General features: G+C 38.4%; 1 protein-coding gene across 1 annotated transcript in view; it reads right to left on the bottom strand.

Moving 5' to 3' along the window:
• The window catches only part of RGS7BP (regulator of G protein signaling 7 binding protein), a 46,814-nt gene that overhangs the window by 5,114 nt on the left and 18,204 nt on the right, over nt 1–23,496 (bottom strand). The window contains exons 3-5 of the mRNA XM_074813147.1: nt 12,187–12,317; nt 3,363–3,510; nt 470–540 (exon numbers count right to left, since the gene is read on the bottom strand). Of these exons, the coding sequence (XP_074669248.1) occupies nt 470–540; nt 3,363–3,510; nt 12,187–12,317 (350 nt within the window). The remainder of the gene's footprint in view (nt 1–469; nt 541–3,362; nt 3,511–12,186; nt 12,318–23,496) is intronic.

Here is a 23,496-nt window from a genome sequence, read left to right as displayed (position 1 = left end):
AGCTGGCTACTGGAAAAAGCAGGCTGTCAGCAGACTCAAGGCAAGATTTTCTTCTGCATAGAGTCAGTGTTATGTCACAGAAGCTACTAGCTTTGTAGGGATAAAGCAAACCCCATCACTCAGTAGTATCCCTGTCATAAGTCTGTGCAATTTACACCATCATCATCATACACCTTTCTTTGAAAAAGAAAGCCTTCTGACAAAGTGAATTAGTTGTGCTGCTACCTTCATGTCACCAGAAAAAGCCTATTATTTTATCTACAGATACCTGATCTATAAAATTCCAGAATACCTCATGTGACATGTGAGAGGTCAAAGTTCACATACTAAATTGTGGCTCCACTGGCTCAGTAGGGAAGAGATTTCTTTTTGTAACTTCTATAAAAAAACCTAGATTTTTTGGATCCAGTGAAAGGCGAACCCTTCAATTACCTTTATTTTCCTTACATGAAGAAAATACAAAACGTACCTTGATTTTTCAGTGGTAAAGGCATAGTCTCCCTGAGTTTACTTAAAAGGTTTTTCATTTCTCTCATATCTCTGTGGAAACAAAAGTTGAAAGACATACAATATAACAGCAGTTGAAGACTGAATGGGGAATGGCTCAGACTATAGTTTTATTAGTTTTTAACTTTTTAAGTTAGCAAATGTGTCACCCATCTACAAAAAGAGCTGGAAGGAGGATTTGGGGAACTACAGGCCTGTCAGTCTGACCTCAGTGCTGAGGAGGGTTATGGAGCAGATCATCTTGAGTGCCACCACGTAGCATGTACAGGACAACCAGGTGATCAGGCCCAGCCAGCATGGGTTTATGAAAGGCAGGTCCTGCTTGACCAACCTGATCTCCTTCTATGACAAGGTCACCAGCTTAGTGGATGAGGGAAAGGCTGTGGATGTTGTCCACTTAGACTTTAGTAAATAAAGCCATTTCCCACTGCATTCTCCTTGAGAAACTGGCTGCACATGTCTTGGATGTGTGTACTCTTTGTTGGGTAATAAACTCTCTGGATGGCCGGGTCCAAAGAGCGGTGGTGAATGGAGTTAAATCCAGTTGGAAGCCAGTCACAAGTGGTGTTCCCCTGGGCTCTGTACTGGGGCCAGTTCTGTTTAATATCTTTATCAGTGATCTGGATGAGGAGATGGAGTGCACCCTCAGTAAGTTTGCAGATGACACTAAGTTGGGTGGGAGTGTTGATCTGCTTGAGGGTAGAAAGGCTCTACAGAGGGATCTGGACAGGCTGGATCAATGGGCCAAGGCCAATTGTTTGAGGTCCAGCAAGGCTGAGTGCACTTGAGTCACAACAACCCCATGCAATGCTACAGGCTGGGGGAAGAGTGGCTGGAAAGCTGTCCAGTGGGAAAGGACCTGGAGGTGTTGGTCGACAGCTGGCTGAATATGTGCCCAGGTGGCCAAGAAGGCCAATAGCATCCTGGCTTGTATCCAAAATACCATGGCCAGCAGGATTAGGGAGCTTTGTACTCAGCACCTGTGAGACTGCACCCAAAATACTGTGTTTGGTTTTGAGCCTCTCACTACAAGAAAGACATTGAAGTTCTGGAATGCGTCCAAAGAAGGGCAACCAAGCTGGTGAAGGATCTAGAGAACAAGTCCTGTGAGGAGCAGCTGAGGGAACTGGGGTTGTTTAGTCTGGAGAAAAAGAGGCTGAGGGGAGACCTTATTGCTCTCCACAGCAACCTGAAATGAGGTTGTAGCAAGGTGGGTGTTGGTCTCTTCTCCCAGGTAACAAGTGATAGGATGAGAGGAAATAGCCTCAGGTTGTGCCAAGGGAGGTTTTGATTGGATGTTAGGAAAAATTCCTTCACTGAAAGGGTTGTCAAGCATTGGAACAGGCTGCCCAGGGTAGCGCTTGAGTCACCATCCCTGGAGGTATTTAAAAGATACATGGATGTGGCACTTAGGAATATGGTTTAGTGGTGGACTTGGCAGTGATAGGTTAACAGTTGCACTCAATGATCTTAAGGGTCTTTTTCAACCTAAACGATTCTATGATTTTATATGCTGAAATAATGGAGCAATAAATACAAGAATCTATTGGGCAAGCATTTGGTTCACACACATGTATCAGAAGACGCATATCAAAATAAAGACCAGTAGATTTAATAAGGAAGCACTTTTAAGCCATCTGATATTAATTAGTTGCATCTGGTCCTAATTTATGATCTATTCTGGCACTTGAGTATTCCATATTAAATGAGTTGGTGGGCACAATGTGATCCTAGTGGCAAAATAAAAACTATGCCTTAAAATAAGCACAAGCTAGTACTAATGTCAACTTAATACCCCTTATCAGCATCTTGTAGCTTGTGCCATGAATGCGCTTCATTGTTCAGAAGGAAATTATAATACATGTATCCATGACACAAGCTCCCTGCACATTAAGTGAAAATTTCGAAACAGGGCTGTCACTCTCATCCCTTTTAGAAGGACTCTGGCATGAAATTTTCTAAAAGGCAGAAGATGGAAAATATAACAAATATCATCTCATAAATCAAGTTACATTTGGATATGTTTTGAGAGAATCCAGAAGTTGCAAAAAGGTTCCTGCTTTACAGATAGGTGGCAGACCAGCAATTTTGTGTGTAGACTTGTAATGACTTAAGGCTTTCGGAGTTAAAACCAATGTGGTCTTGCCTCATTCATCTACATATAAAATGGTTCTTAGAAATGAAGCAGCATGACTAATAAGAAATAGCTCAGTATTATTCTCTAAGTTACTCTCTCAGTAGAACTTCATTTTATGTAAATAAACATGATAATCATTAAAATCTAAGCAGCAGCTTCATATGCAAAGCCATCAAAATAGGTATTTTTTGCAAAGAAATGATGGCCATCAGGTTTACTCCCTACTAAAGGATCTCATTTTTGTCTTTCAACTGCATAGTTAAGAGAGTAAGAGAAGTCCATGTTGACAAACCTGTGGATGATATTCCCTTCCCCTCCCAAAGCTTCCACATTCATAACTATGGGCAGAAACAACTAAAATGAACTAGATGCTGTTCTTCTGATTTATGAATGCAGAATGCAGGCCAGCAGATTGCAGGTACAAAATCAGAAACCACTCAAGATGAGAAAAAAGCTGCCACTTTTAGAGAACCTGACCCACTAGAAACATAATTTCCCACTCTTTATTTTTGACAATTACTCTCCGGTAATCAGCCTAATTAAGGATGTAACTTCTCTCTGCCCTTTTAGGTGCTGCTCTCAGATATGTTAACAGAAATGTTAACAGGTTATTTAATTTACTAATACCTTTTATAGTAGCAACACTGACTCCCTAACTGGAAAAGACTAAACCCTAGACAGAAATTTGTTCTGTTTAGGAATGAAGTGCTACACATACCTTTCAGTGTTTTCAATATCTGTGGAAACCTGCCATAAATGCTGTTGAATATCTGTTGGTGATGATGATGTGTCTTCTAAAATAGGTACTTCAGAACTCTCCTCCACTTTAGAATCTAGGATCTTGGGTGGGGCAAGAGGTTCTTTTCCTTTAAAATATTCAAACAAAACATATATCCCATTAATTATTAATTAAAATGTATACTCAGATTATATAACTGATGTTTTGAGCTTGATCTTGCACAGTATCAATGACGAGAGAGAGTGGTGAATGCAAACTCTGAGTAAGAACTGTTCAGAAAGGGAGCAGACCTCGTCAATCTGCTAATCAGAGTGCTGCTATATGTTACACCTACCAAACAAAGCTAAGAGAAGTCCCACGCAGGCACATGTGGAGCTTAGAATTTTACATACTGAGTATTATGAAGGGTTTCTGTTAAACTCCAGTGGCTCACATGTGACACAAAATAAGAGCCAGAGGACAAAACAGAACAAAGTAAGGAAACTACAACACATATTCTGAAAGCAACTTCAAAAACTTTGACACTAAAGAACATTGCAATCCATGTCTCCTAGTATTACAACAAGACTAAGGGAAAACAAAAGACAGAAGTGTACAGTTTTGTACTTGGTGATTTTAAAAGCATTATATAGCTGCCACCACTCACAGCCCAATATGCATTATATTCTGAATTTCCATGCTTACACTTGCCTAATTCATGCTCACTATATGAAAATGAAATGGAGTGTTGGAAGTGATTGGGTGCTTCATGACAGACCTGCCAGGGCTTTTGTCAGGGAGAATGGGATAGAGAATGTGGACCATGATGGCGGAGCATGCAAGAGAGTTAAGTACTGGTGGGATTTTTTGGTATCCTTGAAAACCTCCTTTGGACTGTCTGATGGTATTCCTTTTCTGTAGTGGCAAGTACAGTCCTGGCACCAAGTACATTTAAGTGAGTAAATTCAAACTGGAGTTCATCCCAGACACGTTATTGAGAAGTTAAAGTTTTTCTCCCTCTGAGTTCTCTCATGAAATGGAGTAAACAATCGTAGAAAGAAACAAATAAAACTTTCTAAGAAAAAGAGAAAAAAAAGTCAGTATTTAAACCAGTGGCATGAGGAGTTGAGAAGAAAATGTTTTTTCATCTCATAACTTCCGCAATTTGAAAAATTTTTACATCAGGACAAACCTGAGTAGTTCCTATAAGGTTTGACAAAGAACAAGAAAAACAAGAACAGCTAATTGAGTATCGGTCATTTAGTCTATTTTTCTGAGACGCTAGAGACCAAGGCTGCAGACCATGCTGTATTGTTTTCCACATCACAAATAACTATCCCCACTGTCAGTCTTGTAACCTTGTTTTTTAAAACTAGAAATTCCTGTATGTTAAGAAGCTCTTTTTGGGTAGGTTCTCTAAACTGTTGTATTCTGGTAAATTATTCCTTTGCTGAAAAAAAACCACTCTTACCTACTTGTCTGAATGTTAAACTAGACATTACTTATACAGAAGATAGTTGCTTAATGCTTTCATTATCTTTAAAGCCAGTAGGAAGTCCTTTTCCCTGCTTCCCTCACAACTAACTCATCTAACTAAGATTCCAAGAGATTGCATGACCTGACATAACAAGTTTAGCATCTATAAAAAAATTATGCCCTGTCATTTCTCTGCTGCTTACTTCGGCATCCACTGCTAACTTGTGCTTTGCCAGATCACTGTGAGCCACTTTAACCCATTGAATGGTAGAAGATTACCCCAATAAAAGAAAAAAATGTTTCTGATGTTGCAGTGATTTATTTCAGGTCAGTTTATTTCAGAACCCTATATGTTCAAGAGCAAGTGCCAAATGAGGAAGATGACCATACAGCCAGAAGCAGTGGAAGGGAGAAAGAAGTGAAGGCATGATAAGGGAGGGGAGACAGAGGGAAAGGGATCAAGACCCTTCTGGTGGTAACAAGCTATTATGCTGACTCAGTTGCTTGTGGAACAGCAGCCTAAGCCTACTTCCCAGATTGTATGTTTTTACTCTCTATCACCCTGTAGGTATAACTTTCAAATTTTTCTGGTTCTTAACTGCAGCTTATGCTGTTATTTTAAGGTAGACCATATTGTACAATTTTAAATGTTCATTTGTGTAAGCTTCATTATTCATCACTCTTCCCACTACAAGAAGCCTATAATGCAGCATACTGTTACCAATATCTCACCACTTCTTTGTAAAAGAGGGTTGCCCCAGGGAAACCATCCAATTTCCCACTGATATCAAAATGTGCTGGAACTGGGTATTAGTTAATTCTCCCCTTACTTTGAAGTTTTATATTAGAACTCTGATTTGACCTTTGGTGACATGCTGTGAAGAACAACCCTGTCTATAAATGCATCCTTCAGGGATGTGAAAGGTGTTTCAATGGAAACAATAACAATACTAGATGAAATAACAGTAAAAGTTATTTTTTGCAACTTAAGGACAGAAGCACTGAGACTGTAATGTTCTTTTTGTTAGCACAAAGGCAAGCTCTTGCAGATTTAGCAGAATGAATGGCACAAATGTCTTTTCAATCGAAGAGCTCTTTACCAGTAATTCTGTTGTATTGTGAACAATTTGTGAAGCCTTTCTTGAATTTCAGACCACCTGTTCAATCACTCAAGAACAGTTAAAAGCGTCAGCTAATAATAAAGACTTTGCTTGAATAATGTATATGACTCAGGCATAACATTTCTACTACATGGCACAACCTGTAGAGAAACAAAAGCTCTTTAATCTTCTCATTCTGCTAGTGGTGGTAAGGATACCTTTTGTATTACACATGCTTAAAATAGGGATACGTACCCTAAATTTTACTTTCAGTTTAGTCAGTGGACTTTCATTAACTTAAGTTGGAGTTTGATCATGCACACAGTGTTGTCAGAGGTGTCCACATAAGACTTGCTGTTCTTGCCAGTGGATTAGACAGAGACTCTTCTGTGAAATTTTAATAAAAAGCATGATGTATTCTTTGTCTTCTAGCCTCTAATTCACCTTTTTTTTTTTTTTTTTTAACTTGAGAAGCAGAAAATGCCTTTGGTATGAAATTAAATTCACTGAATTAAATAATGCTGAAGATCAAATTTGGGTGAGGATAAATAAGAGGGTAGAAAATGAATAGTTCAGTAAGGTTACATACATCACCTGTGATCACTGTGTTTTATGTGTCCCACCTGTTGTGCTCCTTAATGTTTCTGTGGTGACTTCTGTGTTTGCTTCTGTCATACTATCCTATGCACCTACTCTTAGTCATCACCTGCTTTGCAGAGAAACTTATATAATGAAAAAAACATCTATTATAGGACCCTCAGAGCTAGTCAGATTTCACTGGATATGAATTGGAAAGGTCTTTGAGGGGGATAACAGAATTTAACAAAGCTGAGAGAAACCCCCTCTGAAAAAGAAGGCAGCATTTGCATCAAGCTTCTAACCTGGCAATTAAGAACAAATGCACAAGCTATAGATCACAGCCAAAGTAAATGAAAAGGAGAACATAAAAAGGGGAATAGGAAAGAATTATGTAGGAAGTGAAAAAGAAATATGGCAAATATGGCTAACAGCCTGGTGAACTTCATTCCTGACTTACACTTGGGACCTGCAGAACTCAGAAACTGTCTCACTGGAAATATTATTTTTAAGGAAAATACAATAGGAACAGCAAGACTGTGGTAGAAGTGTTTTCCACCTTCCATGCCTGTTTTCATTGTGGCCTCTTCACAGTGCCCACATGAGAATGGGTGATTCTCTGGATTTTTTAAGTGCTTGTTTCTCCACACCTGTGTGCTTCTCTTTTCTTTCATATCTTATCCCTCTTGTGTAAGTGATATGTGTAAATAAGTACACATATCCACCAGTCTTTAAATAGAATTCTGAGACTGTAGCACATCCATTAGACAATCCCTTCTTTCTTCTTCAAAACTCTAAATAGCATGTAATTTAAACAAAGTCTAATAAAACAAAAATCCCTCCACTGAATTGAGGGTTTATTTTTGTAATCTGTAATATAAGTTATCACATGCTCTTAGGTACTATTTTAAGGAAATATATGTTGTTATCACAAAACTTTTTTGCTCAAACTCAGCACAAACAGCTACCAGTTTCAAACCCTGTATTTCTTTGACAAGGTAGCTTTAACTATTTTTACAGCATGTTTTGAACTCTGGAAAACACCTCCAGTTTTTAACTGTCCCCTCTTGCCTTTGATTTTTTATGTGGGTTTATTCCTTTAATTATTAAAACGAGTGCCTTGCTCAAAAGCTGCATAGCTAGCTAATAGAATGATTGCAGTCTGCAATTTCAGGTTTTAAAAAATTTTTTAGAATATATGTAATTATAAAACCAAACAAGTCAATTACATCTGTAGATGAGCCTAAGAAATTAACGGTTTCTATATAAACATGTATAGACATTAAACTTCAGTAATGTGCACTTCCACAGTGACATGCTATAACAATCCAATGATGATAATAATATTTTACGTTTCCTAACAATGAAAGGAATATATTATTATTGTGGATATATGAATCAGCAAAGCTCTTTAAACTCTTTCATCTGTTTATATATTAAAAATGTAATGAAGTTCTTTATAAGATATCAGTGAAAACCTTTGACCCCAAAATATTTGTGGCTGTAAGCATACTTAAGAACTCTGAGGTAGTTCTGGATTTTCTCAGTGTGGGACCTTGACAACCTCAGTATTCATTTGGAAAAAAGGATAATCACATCCAGTAGCTTCCATGGACAGAAATGATGTCAACTACTTCTTCTAAGATCTCACTAGCTAAGCAAGGATTTGTTTATTTAACCAAAAGAATAGTCAGTGTTAGGAACATGCAATGTCAGCAAAGTAGACATGCAACGTTTAAAGGAATTAGAGCTGAATTTTGTAAACAATTCAGAGAGGTCCTTCAGAACATCTTACTTTCCATGAAACTCTAGTTCAAATTTTAAAAAGTATTATTAGGTTTAAGAACTGTGTTGGACACTGCTCCCCAAGGCACAAAGCTATATAATTCAAATGATGGAGGGAAACAATTAAAGCAAAAGCCAAGATTGAGAGAGAAGCTGCAGGTCCTAGGTAAGTGAATTCATCTGTTTCTTGACAGAGTCTGAGAAAGATGTTTCTATCCAGAGAAGTTCCGCCAGAGTGTGATAATGATGCAGAAGAAAACTAGGTGAGCAAATTCAGTGAGAAGTTTCAGAAGATTTCCTGGAAGAGATGGAACATGAGCTGCCATCTGCCATATGTGCCATCCCCCCAGTAGGTGTTTGCTATTGTCACCCCCAAAAGGTATTTGCTAAGACAAAATGGACAACAAGATCCTTAAAGTCATCATGTTAGGGACTGCAGGAAGACACAGGAGAGTTTCTCACAGTGTTGCCATGAAAACTGGACTCTATACCTACCCAAAGTTTTCATGTGATCCTATCCAAGTTGCTTAAACCCAGATCCTCAGAGTTGTTATTGACAAAGTATTTCTAATTGTCTGGTGCTCTACCCAGAGATTCTTTGCACTCAGCTGCAAATGAAGCTACTGAAAAATTATAAACACATACAGCACTGCATAAAGTATGCTGCATTCTCAGATTCTAAATTAGCAATCTTCAGCTTAATTGCTCTTTGTTCCTTCCTTACAATGGGAAAAATTGCTACTACCTCACCACTCAAGGCAGTTCTGAAGACACTCCCATCAGTGTATGAGTTATTGAGAAAGGTCTGAGGAACAGAAGGGTTCTGCCTTTAGAACAGAATTCTGTGTAATAAATACAAGGTATGATACTGAACAATTAGGATAAAAGGAAAATGTGTGCACAAGTAAATATTCACATGTGTATCAGTTAGCCAGGACTCTTGGGGCTGTGGAAAGGAGGAGTAATAAAATATATGATCAGCTAACCAAAGACTTAGTAACTACAAAAGCTTGAATTAAGGCTACCTGGGCACGTTTCACTGTGTCCTTTGCAAAACTTCTTGAATGTTGAACTTTGCAGTCGTAATGTATTTTCAACACTGGGCTTTTGTGGTGTATGTATCTTAGAAAAAAATCTATTACACAGCACTTACCTTAGTTTACTTACTGCATAACACAGCTGGAAATATTTATGGCTTTCAGCCCCACTGTGACTGTTACATCTTAAAGAAATAACAGACTATCTGACTTTTCTAGCAGAGGTTGTATGACAGTAGTAAGTTAATCTAAAGCACTGTAAATATGCAAGAAAATACAGTATTTATAGGAATGTTTGCTCAGTAGGGCAGAAAGATACAGAGAGATGAGAAGATCAGTGCTGCGAAAGACTGAAAATACACAGAGCTCAGTCCTTTAAATTGTAGTGTGGTGTTTCATTAAAGAGCATCTGTTTCCCAGTAGGGAGCATTGGCTGAGTTTCTCTTGGGAAAAGAGCATCAGCATCAGCCCACTGCCTTAACTTTAACAGTTCTATAGTTTGTTTGATAATGTCTGGTCAAGATAACAGTACCCACATTATTATTTATTAGCTGCAGGTTGCCGAGAACAGCCTGCATGTCACTCTACTTGAATCTCTGCTGGCTCCCAAGTAAGAATATAAGCTGGTGAAATCTCATGGAGATTTAAAAACCTAACAAACCACTTATCCAATAGGTAAGAGGACCAGAAAATGGAAAATATTACATCCAAATGGAAAGTATTACCTTCAAAAATGAGCTTCAAAACACAGAAAAACATCAGACATGCACATTTATAAATTAGGAATCGTTTCTTACGGTAGTACTCTTTGTACCCGAGGAAAATGATTTTATTATTTTTTTTAATATGGTCACTCAGCTAGTGAAAAACTGGTGAAAAACTGAAAAGCTGAAAAGGTGAAAAAGCTATATATTAACAACAGCACAATATATTTTATAATGGTGAAATTACCACTCTTTCATTCCTAGAGATAAATTTGTGCACGTAGCCTACACTGCAGTACCATTCTCCATAAATAAAGAAATTAAAGAAAGCTATGGGTTCATTCCACTCCTTGGGAAATAGTATGTTTTGGCAGAACATAGAATAAATAGGTTGCAAGGTCATCTAGTCTAACATCCTAATGAACGCAGGGCCAACTCACATCAGATTGATCAGGGCTATTTGAGTTATCAGTATCTCCAAGGACAGAGATTTCACAGCCTCTTTGGGTTCCTGTTCTAGTATATGACTACCTTCACTCTGAAAAAATATTTAACGTGTAACTGGAGTTTCCCTTGTTGCATGATGCCTTTACAATACTTCCAGGTGTTGTAAATACCAAGTATTTACTATACAAGAGCAATGTTCTATGGGCTAAATTCCAAAATTCAAATTATTTCAATCCCTGTGATTATATAATTTTTGCCTATTATGAATTTTTCTCAAATAATATCACAGAAACTTGGAGCCAAATTACTGTGGTTATCTCTATATTGATGCAGGACAAAACCTACTCTATTTAGCAATGGCAGAATAGCTACCATGACTTCCTCTATGGTAAGATGAGGAACCAATGTTTATCAAAAGTACTGCCAGATAGGAACTAAGCTGGCCTATACTACTATGCTGTAATTAATTTTATCCAACTTTAGACATCTAATAGTTTGATGCTTAGTTTATTACATGATTACATTATTTATTAATGTAGATTCCATTCAGAGGCAAAAGGGAGAGACAAGACATATCGGTGTTACTTGGGTCACCTCAAGCTACTTTTCTTCTGCAAGTACAGAAGGTGGTTTGACAACTGTAGCCAATGCTAGGAAATGTAGTACAATCTCTCTTAAAAAATGATGATTCATTTTAGCAGCTACTGGCATCTTGTTATATGATGGCTCTGTTAATTCTGTCTCTTCCTATTTTATAGATTTCTTTTCAACTTGAGAAAATCACTGAGATGCTCAACTGAGCAGTTACAAACTTCTAATTCTTACTTTCATAAGAAAAATATCACTGGCTTCAGCTTTATCCTACAGCTAGATGTGAAAAATACATTAAGGGATCTTTCAGAAGGACAGCAAATATATAAGGTTCATTACAAGACCTTCATTACAGTTCATTACAGAACTTTGTCTTGTCTTTACCTAGGATATTCTGCTGAGATATTATCTGGGGAAAGAGTAGTTACAATCAGCACAGATACAGCCCCAATCAGTGTGCCATCACTGAGTAATGATGTTACTAATTAACCTGTTGAGTAAATTATGTGCATTTCTACATTTTCCTTTCAGTAGGTGGCTAATCAAATACGGAATCATTAGAGCATTTTCACTGAAGCAATGACATCTCCGTTGTGTGTAAAAATACTCTAGATTTCAGTTCTGAACCTAGTATCCAGTTTTATAACTAGATACTTTTAAACCATATTTATCTGGTTTTTACTATAAGCTGGCACTGCTGGATAAATAACAGTGATAGTAAAGGAATCAGTTTAGTACTAAAACCATGCCATATTGCTCCACCAAACACGTGCCCTCAAGTATCATACCCAACAAAAATACCTCTAATAAAATGACTACGGTAGTTTGCCCACTGATATGACTGACAACAGCTAAAAGTTTTGGGACCACTCTTTTAAAACAACACTCAGACTTCTAAACTGCAATGACATTAGTGATAATGCCTGATATGACACACTTCTGTAAGAATGATGATAATGAAACAGAAATACAGCTTTTTTTCAGTAGCTGAAAAGCTTCAGAGGTATAGTTCATTTTACAGTTTGGTGCTTTGTCTTTCATAAATACCCATACCTGCCCCAAAAGACTTTTTTTAGATCAGCACCTGTATATTTGTGCAATTCAATACCTTTCCGATGAAACTGCAGTGATCCTAGCAGACATATGGACTTAAGCATTTCTGTTGTGTACATTTCTAAGCAACACTGCAACTGGATGTATAGTCTACAGATTTCCGGATGAATTTCACCATCTTCTGGGCTGCAGTAAAAGAGAAAAAAATTAGTTAGGAATGGGAATGGAAGGATGTGAGAATCATCAAATCCACTTCCCTGCTGCTGCAAGCAACCACATCATAATCTGCTTCACAAGCTATGAGTATGTGACAAAAAACCTGTTTCTACCAAACCGTATTTACAAACAATTCTTTAGCTCTATAAAGCTCTAGGCTTAAAACAGCTAAACTCAGGTTGTCTTTGGTAAGATTAAATGTCCTTATTTTCTCTTCTACATATTTTTGGAAAAGGGGAAAATAAGTGACTGAGATGTTTCCTCCTCTTTAAAAGCTTTGGATAAGTATTTTCTGGTAGACTGAAGTGTTCTGTTGCCATCCAGTTTCAGTTACCCTTGGTCCTGGTGCAGATGCAAGAGACTGCAGAGCCACCTTCACAGTCACAGCTGAGGTTACAAATCCTGGATCAGGCATAATCAACCTTACTTCGAAGATGCTCATCAGAAACAAGTCAGTTGTAGCCTTTCGGTTCTACAGTTTCACCTGAATTTCTTTCCCCTCCCTGTGTTTAAATCAGTAGTCATGTGATACTGCACTGTGAGGAGAACGGGATGTTCAAGATTTTTTTCAGGACTGTAGTAAGAATTTTTTTTAAAAAAATGAAATCAAGAGTAATCCTACACCTCCAATTAATTGCTTAGGACTCTAAGAAGATTATTTACCCAGATCCAAGAACCATTTCTCATGCCTGGCTGTAAAATCAGACATTACATCTCACTTTTGTAGGCTAACAATGCTGCACGGGCGTAAATGTACATTTTTATAAACCTAACTGTTTCTATAAGTAGTAACAAAGTGATTTACTCAGTCATAGATGAGAATTAGGTTTTCAATGCTCCTTCTAAAGGTACTTTCAATAGGGCAGTAAGTGGTAAGATTGAAGAGTTAGGATTTCAGCCATTTCATGTTCAGACATTCTTGCCATTGGTTTGCTACATAGTGATGTTAAATGGCAAGATAACCCTCAAAACCAGATTTTATAACAACTGCAGAAACCTGCTTTTCTAAATAACCTGAATCTAATGGCATTTCTGAATACTACTGCCAAGAAATGAAAAGTACTTTTCAGCACGTTTGCAGATTTCTAGCCTATGAATAATATAAATGAAGCTTTCACAATAAAAAGATTGCTAGCATTCTTTACAGGGATTGGCTTTCCTGTAGTTAAACTGATGCTTCAAAAGACCTTCCTGTATATGAAAAGTAGAATTGTGGATTTCTTCATGGGAACCAAAGCGACTTACCTGAGAAATTATTTGCAGTAACACTAGATTGGGCTGCTATGGTCAAATACTTTTTTAATACCAATCTAGACAAAAGACTTCAAGAAATACATCAGACAATATCTATTTAAAGAGCAAAATAGGTTCTTTCTGACCTAAGGTAAGAGGTCATTATTTATATCTAGATCCAGAGTCCAGTCAAAATGTTAAGTCCAGCTCTTTTGTCAAGAACAAAGCTTAAAAACTCTATTTTAAGGAAAATCCTATCAGTTTGTGCTGTACAATCTTACTGAAGTTCAGTTCAAATGAATACTCCATGCTAAAATCTGTTAATTCTTGTGCTGGGTTTGAGTGGCAACGTTTTTTGGTAGTGAGGGAGGGGGCTACAGAGTGGTCCCCTGTGAGAAGCTTCTCAAAACCTCCCCTGCCTCCAAGTTGGACCCAACTCTGGCTAAGGCCAAGTCAATTAGTGACAGCGGCTGAGCCTCTGTGATAGCATATTTAAGAAGGGAATCTGAGACGGGGTGGGGGCTTGGAGGATGAGTTATGAGAAGGACACCAATGCAAACATGGAGGTCAGTGGAAGGAAGAAGGAGGAAGGTGGGGAGGTGCACCAGAGCAGAGACCCCTCCCTGTATCCCATGGTGAGAGGGCAGGGCCTCCCTCCCTGCCACCCATGGAGGTCACCAGAGGAGCAGAGATTCACCTGTGGCCTGTGGAGGACCCCGGGACTCTGTGGGAAGAAGCAGCCCCCACTGTTGCAGTTCGGCGCTGGGAGGACTGCACACGTGGAGGTGACCCACGCTGGAGCATCTCGAGAAGAATGCATCCCGTGGGGAGGACTCACGGTGGGGAGAGTTTGTGGAGGACTGTCTCTCGTGAGAGGGACACCACGTGGAGCAGGGGGAAGAATGCAGAAGAGTGATTCCTGCCCCTGCCACCCTGGAGGAAGAAGTGGTGGACTGACTGCACCCCCCATCCCCCACCCCTGCACCGCTGGGAGAGGAGGTAGAGATAACAGGAACAAAACTGAGCCCAGGAAGAAGGGAGGGGTGGGGGACATGGTTTAAGATATGGTAACACTTCTCACTGTCCCATTCTGTCTGTTCGGTGTCATTATCATCAGTGTTTTGAATTAAAGTGATGTTCTTTTTCTTCCCCTAACAAGCCTCTCTTTTGCCTATGATCATAATGGGTGAGCCAAGCCTCCCTGTCCTTATCTCGATTCCTGAGCCTTTTTCTTCATTTTCTCCTTCCCAGCGCTGGAGGGAAAAGGGTTGAGCAAATGGCTGCGTGGTGCTCAGTTGTCCTCTGGGCTCAAACCATGACATCTGTATTTGAGATTCACCATTATATCTAACAAAGGAGACCTAGAAAGCGCACATGTACTGCCACTGATTTCAGTGACACCAAGGAAGAAAGTACTTAGTCATATCCTGGGGTAAGAAAATAGGGCCAGTATAAGGTAGGCCCTGATGCATGTGGCTCAGTGAGCAGGAGAAAGGAGTGCTCTCAAAGGAATATTTGATGCAAGGACTTGCCATAATCTGCCTCCAATGAGGAATAAACTGTGTGGTCTTCCAAGGTCCTCAAGGGTTCCTGTCTCTCCAAGTGACATCAGAAACCAAATGGGACCATGAAGGTTTCACAGAAATGGAGAGAACCTTCCTGAAAGGAAAGAGCAACCTTAGCACTTCCACAGCATATGAAGGAGGACTACTGGTGTTTGTACATGCCAATAAAAACTGGTAAGAATCACAGCAGTGGTAAGCTGTACCACCAAGAATGCTTAAACAAGCAAAAATACCAGCTAAAAAAGAAAAAAAGACAAGATTGGAAAAGACTGAAAATTGAGAAGACACCATACTGGACTTAGTCAGAAGGGACAAAGGAAGATTGTTCCCACCTGCCAATCCATTACAAAGTAGACCTCATTAAAAAGGCAGGAAATGACTGGCATACAAATTACAATTGCTGTGGTCTGTGCTACTTTAGGAGAAATACTCTACGCATGATAATAAACCTGTCCATTCTAGGAGCTTTATTTCTTTTGGCTAGACAATAATATGTGCATTTCTCTTAATCTACGTCTACTTTTCTACTTTTAAAGCGAAGTCTGTGTTTGTTGAAAAACTATACCATGCACAATATGGTATTTCCTGCATCTTATAAATACAGAATAAAGCTATGGTGGCAGAACAAAAAGGGTTCACCCCAAATACTCTGAAGATGTCTTTTCAGATGCTTCCTATTTTTTCCTGTTCTCAGTGATTCAAACTCAGAAAACATTTTGATAGCCTTAAGATCCTGAATAATTTTCCTGAAAACTCAGCTACCTGACAGAATTTTTTTTGCTTATTCAGTCAAGTCCTTAACTGCATATGAAAACACATATTTCCTAGACATGGATACACGTTGAAATCTCACATTCTTTTCAAAGCATAGGAACATAAACATTTTTAGTGACTGCATAAGCAGTAGTATAACAAAATGAAGAATTTTAACTCTGAAATGCTGAAAATTATACTTAGAAGACACACAGCATTACAACACACATACATGAACACAAAATTGTGCTGAATTAGCTTTTTAAAAACTGTACTTAACCGCAGACTCCTCAGACACTTAGAAGTTCTACTTTATATATTACAAATTTTATACTTTTTTACCTTGCATTAAGTATCTAGTACTTTTCATCTTGCATTAACTCATAGTATCTATTCCTGGTTTAACAAGAGTTAAATCTTAACATTCTCCTCAGTTGTGTTTGCCGTTTGTTTCATTTTTAACCAATCTATGGTTATATGAAGTGCAGCTGTTAGATCTGTGATCATTTAGGTGATCAGAAATGGACTGTTCTCTTTGCATAAACAATAACCATAAATTTAACAGCATTTATTTTCAAACTGGTAGATGGCAAGAAGGGTTTTTAATGTAATCGTATTTGTATTAACCAAAGAAGATAAAACACATATAGCCCAGATAGAAATTTAATTTGTTTCAGTGTAAATCAGGAGTAGTTCTTCAGAAGTAACTTGTTTCTAAATCATACCAGCATTTTCAAGACCAGCATCTAGTCCTTCATTTTGCATGTACTCCTCCTAATGATATCAATATTTCTTTTAAAAGAGTTACTACAAAATTGGATGAATTTTAGAGCAGATGTTTGATATAATAGGCAGTTTCAGGAGTAAATACAATTCATCTAACCAAATACACCTTGAACAAGCAGCTAGCCAAATACAGCAGAAGTATATCACACTACATTTTCTTCCTCTGAAATAGTATTAACTTTCTGAACTTAGGGTCTTATTTACCTGGTTTTATTTCCATGATAGCTAAATTTAAGAACCATGCAATACATATTTAGATAATACATGGCCTCTTAGAGGCTTTTACTATCCTCGTTTGTCTAGCCTTTTAGCTTACAGATGAGATTTTTTTATACCCCTTAGTGTCACATACTCTTACGTGTGCATTGAACATTATTCCCAAATTCAGCACCATGGAATTACTGCAGTAGATGGATATACAGCTTTTGTTTTTTCTCCATCATCTGCCTCACTTACCGTTGCAGATTGTTTCCCTGTGCGCACATACAGTAATTTTCTTTGAGATACCCTTACCAATAGAGGGATTACAAAAAGATTTGGGAGTGTAAAATTCCATTTACTTTTCATATTTAGCACCCACGTCCAAAATCTAGCTCTTCAAAACTATTGCTAATTTCATGTAATACCCAAGTCCTGGAGCCCCACCAGTATACACACAAGCACATTCAGTTGCTGCTTGAGTTTCCTAGATGCCTAAACTTTTCTTTCTGAGCAGGGTTTCATGTGTCCTGAAGATGAACAGTTACACAACTAGTAATGGATAAATGAGCCATTGATTTGCCTATTCCACCTGCAAGGCATTGACCCATAAATGTTCATGTCCAAAGTGGAACCTGCAAAAAATAAAGCCACCACAGATGGGAAGGATGACCTTTTTCTGTTCGGTGATGAGAGCTCTTTACAATAGGGAGATACAGATCTACGCCACCTCTTATGCAAGTAAAGCTGAATCTGTTTATCTCGTCTGAAAGCTAGACTTCTAACCACAAGTCTATCACTAACAGGAGTATTGAAACTTAGATCATGAGAAGATAATTTCCTTGTAGCAAATTTAGGTAAAACTGGATTATGGTTGTCCTATTTTTCTCTGCATTGTTTCAGGTGCTAGAAATCCTTAGATTTTTCAGAAGACATGGCCATTACAGGAACTTTATTTACAATGTTGAATGTATTTCTTCCTTTCTAGCTATTTCTGGCAAAAAGATTGAGGTTCTGCACACAGGTGTAAGAAAACAGTATATTCATCATACATCTATTTAATTTCTAAGAGGCAAATATGGTGAAAACCTTTATTATTTAAAAATTTTTGGGGCTTACTGACAGAATTTTTAATTGTGCAGACTAAGCAAGCAGCAATTATATACAAGACAATTGGCTCATAAGCCAGTTCAAATTTATCAGTGGCTTCCTATTCACAAATAATCTGGAAAAGTAATTGGAAAGCATAGTAATAGGTATTTTAATTGACTTTTCTGTTGTAAATCTAATGTATTTTTCTTCTAAACTATATTTTTGAATATCATGAGAATAAGAACGAGAAACATCTATGATATATGAATGTTCTGACCCATTCTTGTTTTTTCAAGAATATGGAGCATCTGTGACTGGGCTGTGGGCAAAATTCATCTCTCATTTGCAAATCCAGAGTAACTGCAGTGACATCCAAGAAAAATATTTTAATTAACGAAAGTCTATATGAGAATTATTTCCAGGCTACTACCCTCATTGATTGTCTCAAACTGTTTAGTTAGTGTTTAATTGCAATAATGACCACAAGAATTCCATTAGCTTGCACCAAACAATTTTCACCTATGTATGTATATAGGCCTCATTTTCATCTCTGAAAGCCACATGCTCTGATGCCAATGCACATAAAGATTTCTTTTATAATCCCTGAAGTACATTCTGTGTAGTGGACTTAAAATTTCCCTTTAAAGGGAACAGGCGATTAGTACAGACATAACTTTCAGAATTCTGATTATGATATGTTTATTATTAAATAGCGACATACCAAATTCATATTTATTTACAAAGTTCATGCAAACTTGTATTATTATCCCCCAAAGTCAGCTGCCTCTGTTTCAGCTACTCCAACTGATTTCTTTATGAAGACCAGTTAGACATTCAAGAGAAATCTCATATGGCACAATCTCACACAACTACTGTGCTAAATCCTGTTCTCAACAGAGCTGTTTAACAGCTTACGTGCAGCTGGGCATATGAGACCTAGCACAGCACTGAGCACCTGCCCATGAGCTGAAGACCAGTTCCTCACTGCTGGCTTCTGAGCACAGTTGCCACAAGGCTGTGAATAGGAATTGTGCTCACTTCCTGTATCCATTGTGGAGCAGAAATTTTCTTGCTTCTCCCTATCCACTTAGGTAAGATAAAGAGGTACTACTAACCTTTACAGAATTTGGATACACATGTTGTGGCTATTTGGGGATACTTCATCTGACAGGGGAGCACTGCTGCCTTTCACAAGGTGAATGCAATGAATGGCCCATGTTGGAAGGGACCAAAGATGCAATTTATGGGATTCTACAGCTGTGAGAAAGCCTCTTATCTTGCCAGTGAAGCTGCAAGATGCATATGTTCCCATACATGAGGGAGGGGGAATGGTGAGATGGGTGTACATGTGCATATATTTTGCATGTAGGGTAAAGATTATAGGTCCATGCAAGCTGGCATATTGTTTAAATAACTGCCAGGCTTTACTACTGTCTGATCTTCACTAGAAAACAGTAGGCTTTGATTTTTAAATAGAACTAAGAAAATTGGTTCCTTCATACAGAGATTTGTTGGTTTTGTTTTCAATAATAAAAACTGTATGAAAGAAAGCCAGATGGTTAGTTTATTACTACCAACAATGACACTTCCCATCATGAGGTCTGTAGGATTACTTATCGGACCTAGAAACACTTGCTGATGTCTAGGGAAAACTGGCAAATCATTTGGCTCCAATTTTCCTTTTTGCTCTCTGCTAAATTATGCTGATAGCTGTATATTAAATATTTTCAGATAACCTGTCCCTCCCTTACTAGGAATTTCTGTAGTTGTCACATGAATACTATACCACCGGGGTGCCATAAAGGGTAGAAGTCCTTATTCAAAGACGTGAATACTAAGTTGATGAGAAACCTGTACTACTGTGTGAGCCATACTTCTGCAGTCTGAGAGCTCTGATATCTACACATACTAAAAGTAGTTACAAAAGAAAAAATGCTGGTTTATTCCTTTATATAACAGTAGCTTAAGTTATGCAGTTTATCAGGCTGCTATTAAAATTAAAAGTATACATTTTTGTAAATAAAATTAATTGGTAAAATCGATGGTTTTCTTTCCATAAAATCCAGCTTTTAAAAAATCAGGTCATGTTCAATTGAATGTTTATGAAGCACTGACAAGAAGGAATTTACTTTCCTTTGTATTTTTCTAAGCTGATAATGAAAATAAAACCTATAGAGGGAGCTCTTAGACCAACCATAGAGTACCCAGTATACCTGAGAAAGGTGAATGCAGCTCTTTGGATAATAATTTTAAAATGCAAGAATAAACATGATTAAAATGCCCCTCCTTAACATGAAAAAGTAAAGAGTGAAAATTCCATTAAAAATTTTGATGTTTTTCCAAAATAGTTTACAGATGATTTTATTGTACTGCCAAAATTTTGTTGACAACTGAGAAACACCTTCAAATTTTCCTGAATTCCCACAGGTGTCCAGCATTCATAGTTCCACTGAAAATAGTGAAACTAAAGACTACTAAACTGAACAAAGATCGATCGAATTTAACTTAAAAATTTTAGTCACACATTTACAACAGAGCAACATTTTACTTTTACTATTACCATTTAAAAACACATAGTGATGTATTATCTCCCGTTAAAAGAGTAGCTAAATTATATCAAGGGGTTAATACCCCTTTTCGTAGAAGTATTATTTTGACAAATTCTATGCTTAACTCTCATTTTTATGAACAGTATCAATATTTCTAAAATATGGGCTGAAAGAACTATCTAGACACATAAGGAAGACTGCTTGTCTTCAAAAGCTAAAGGAAAATAAACCTTCAGCAAATCAAAAATGAACATGAATTCATCAAATTCTGCCTTATACCCCATACATGTACTTGCTATGAAAAGGAATGTAAATTGGCTTGATAAGCTGTGGAAAAATCTCTGTCCACAAATATTACCCTGTAGATTGTCTTTTAATTTACTATCAGAAACACTGCTGTTTAGAAATCTACAAAGGTGATCTGGAAACAAGATCTACCTCAGACATCACGGGTTGGTATTGGGACCAGTGCTGTTCAACATCTTAGTTGGTAGCATGGACAGTGGGATCGAGTGCACCCTCAGCAACTTTGCCGATGACACCAAGTTGAAGGTGCGGTCAACACACTGGAGGGAAGGGATGTGCCATCCAGAGGGACCTGGACAGGCTGGAGAGATGAGCCCGTGCAAACCTCATGAAGTTCAACAAGGCCAAGTGCAAGGTCCTGCACATGGGTCAGGGCAATCCCAAGCACAAATACAGGCTGGGCAATGAGTGGAGTTCTGTGAAGGACTTGGGAGGGGTAGGGGATGGAAAACATGACTATGAGCCAGCAATGTGTGCTCGCAGCCCAGAAAGCCAACTGTATCCTGGGCTGCACCAAGAGAAGTGTGGCCAGCATGTCAAGGAAGGTGATTCTGCCTACTTACTGTCTCTCGTTAGACCCCACCTGGAGTCCTGTGTCCAGCTCTGGGGCCCACAACATAAGAAGGACATGGACCTGTTGCAGAGAGTCCAGAGGAGGCCACAAAGATGATCAGGGGGCTGGAGCTCCACTATGAGGACAGACTGAGAGAGTTGGGGTTGTTCAGCCTGGAGAAGGGAAGGCTCCAGGGAGATCTTATAGTAGCCTTCCAGTACTTAAAGGCGGCTACAGGAAAGATGGGGAGGGACTCTTTATCAGGGAGTGTAGGGATAGAATGAGGGGTAATGGTTTTAGACTGAAAGAGGGTAGATTTAGCTTAGGTATTAGGAAGAAATTCTTTCCTGTGAGGGTGGTGGGACACTGGCACATGTTGCCCAGAGAAACTGTGGGTGCCCCCTCCCTGAAGTGTCCAAGGCCAGGTTGGACGGGGCTTTGAGCAACCTGGTCTAGTGGAAGGTGTCCCTGCCCATGGCAGGGGGTTGGAACTAGATGATCTTTAAGATGCCTTCCAACCCAAACCATCCTATGTCTCTATGATTATGGTTCTCCTGCTGGAATGAAAAATGTGACAAATACTGCAGAGGAGATATGCTCAATCCCCTTAGATACTGAGGGCAGGAGGCCCCTCTGATTGTGGCGTATGTGCAACAGCCTACTAAACCTGCCTCTGGTTTTGTATCTTAAATACATTGTTTATGTCTTCATCACTTAACCATTTAAAGGTAAAAAAAGACTTGCTGATTCATTTTGAATGTAAGTAGAAAAGTCATCCAATGACGTTTTCTTCTAAACAGATCTTGAGAAAACATTCTTATTTGTGTTCCTCCCATCTGCTGGGTTATTTTTTCTTTAGTGTATGTATTTTCACACAAACTATTGTCAGTTTCGGTATTGTGTTGTTTTTTTGTTCTCTACCAATGCACTGCAATACTGTGATACAACTGCCACGCAACATCCCACTCCAGCCAGAGGAAAAGCAGGGCTAGTTCTTTCTAGGAGACCTGTAAATGGTTGCAATGCTGTTTTTATTAAATCAGATTGTTCTTCTGAAGCAGTTACAATAGTGCTTTCAATAACAGAAGACTTGTAATCAGATTTTGTTTAGTCAGACAAGCGAAAATCTCCAGTTACTCTGATAAGGCTGATGGAGTCAATCTGGGTATATGATAATACAAGTAGAATAAAAGCACAATGCAGTGACTCATATTGTAGAGGCATTTCTAACTCCCAAGCTGATGATGGTAGTTTAGATATTTCCATGCTAGAACAACTTAGCTACAACTGTAACAGTAGGAAATATACTTTTCTTATCCATTCAAGAAAATCTCACTGACTTCTATAGAAGTTATCTGACAAATCAAGGGCCATGTATGGGCTGCAAATTACAGTAATTTTGAATGTGCTGTTGTTTCCTTTTTCTTATGGGCTCCCCTCTTTCAGAAATACACTTATTGAATTCTTCCAGTTTTTTTTATGTTGAAGTTCTAAAATTCTTTTGGAAACTTACTATATGAGATCATTACTACTGATACAGTAACTTTACCTTTAAAATGGATTCACTAATTACTAATCAATGAATACTGTGATTCTTCCACACCCCTGACTTTATGTTCTTAGGAGAAGAAGTATCACACGCTGTTTTTAAGAGCTGTACATGTACTTAGCAGCGTATCCAGTATTTGCAGGGGCTATTCTGAAAACATTTTTTGAAACAATCAGAATCACAGCCTGGAATTTTCTAGACTTGTTCCCTCAGAAGTGAATTTTACCGGCTGAATTAAATCAAGTCTGGGCAAGAAGTAAATTACCAGAGGACTATCCAAACTATTCCACTAGAAGACAAAACCAATTACAATCACTTGGTAAAACTTCTTGGACTTCAGTAAAACGGTGCCAATGTTAAGAAATTTTATTCAAACTCACTCCACTTTTGGTAAGACTAGGTGTATTGGGTGTAGGTGGCAAGGTTTTGGTAGTGGTGGTGGCTGCAGGGTGCAGCCTGTGGGAGGAGGCTATGCAGGAGACCCATGGCAGGACACAGCTGAGCCCATCAGCCAAGTGTGTGGCACTTCTTTGAGCAGTTATTTTGAAAAAAGGGCAAAAAACGC

Source organism: Strix aluco, chromosome Z (assembly GCF_031877795.1).
Source record: "Strix aluco isolate bStrAlu1 chromosome Z, bStrAlu1.hap1, whole genome shotgun sequence".
Taxonomy (NCBI): Eukaryota; Metazoa; Chordata; class Aves; order Strigiformes; family Strigidae; genus Strix; species Strix aluco.
This window is presented reverse-complemented; position numbering and strand designations above follow the sequence as displayed.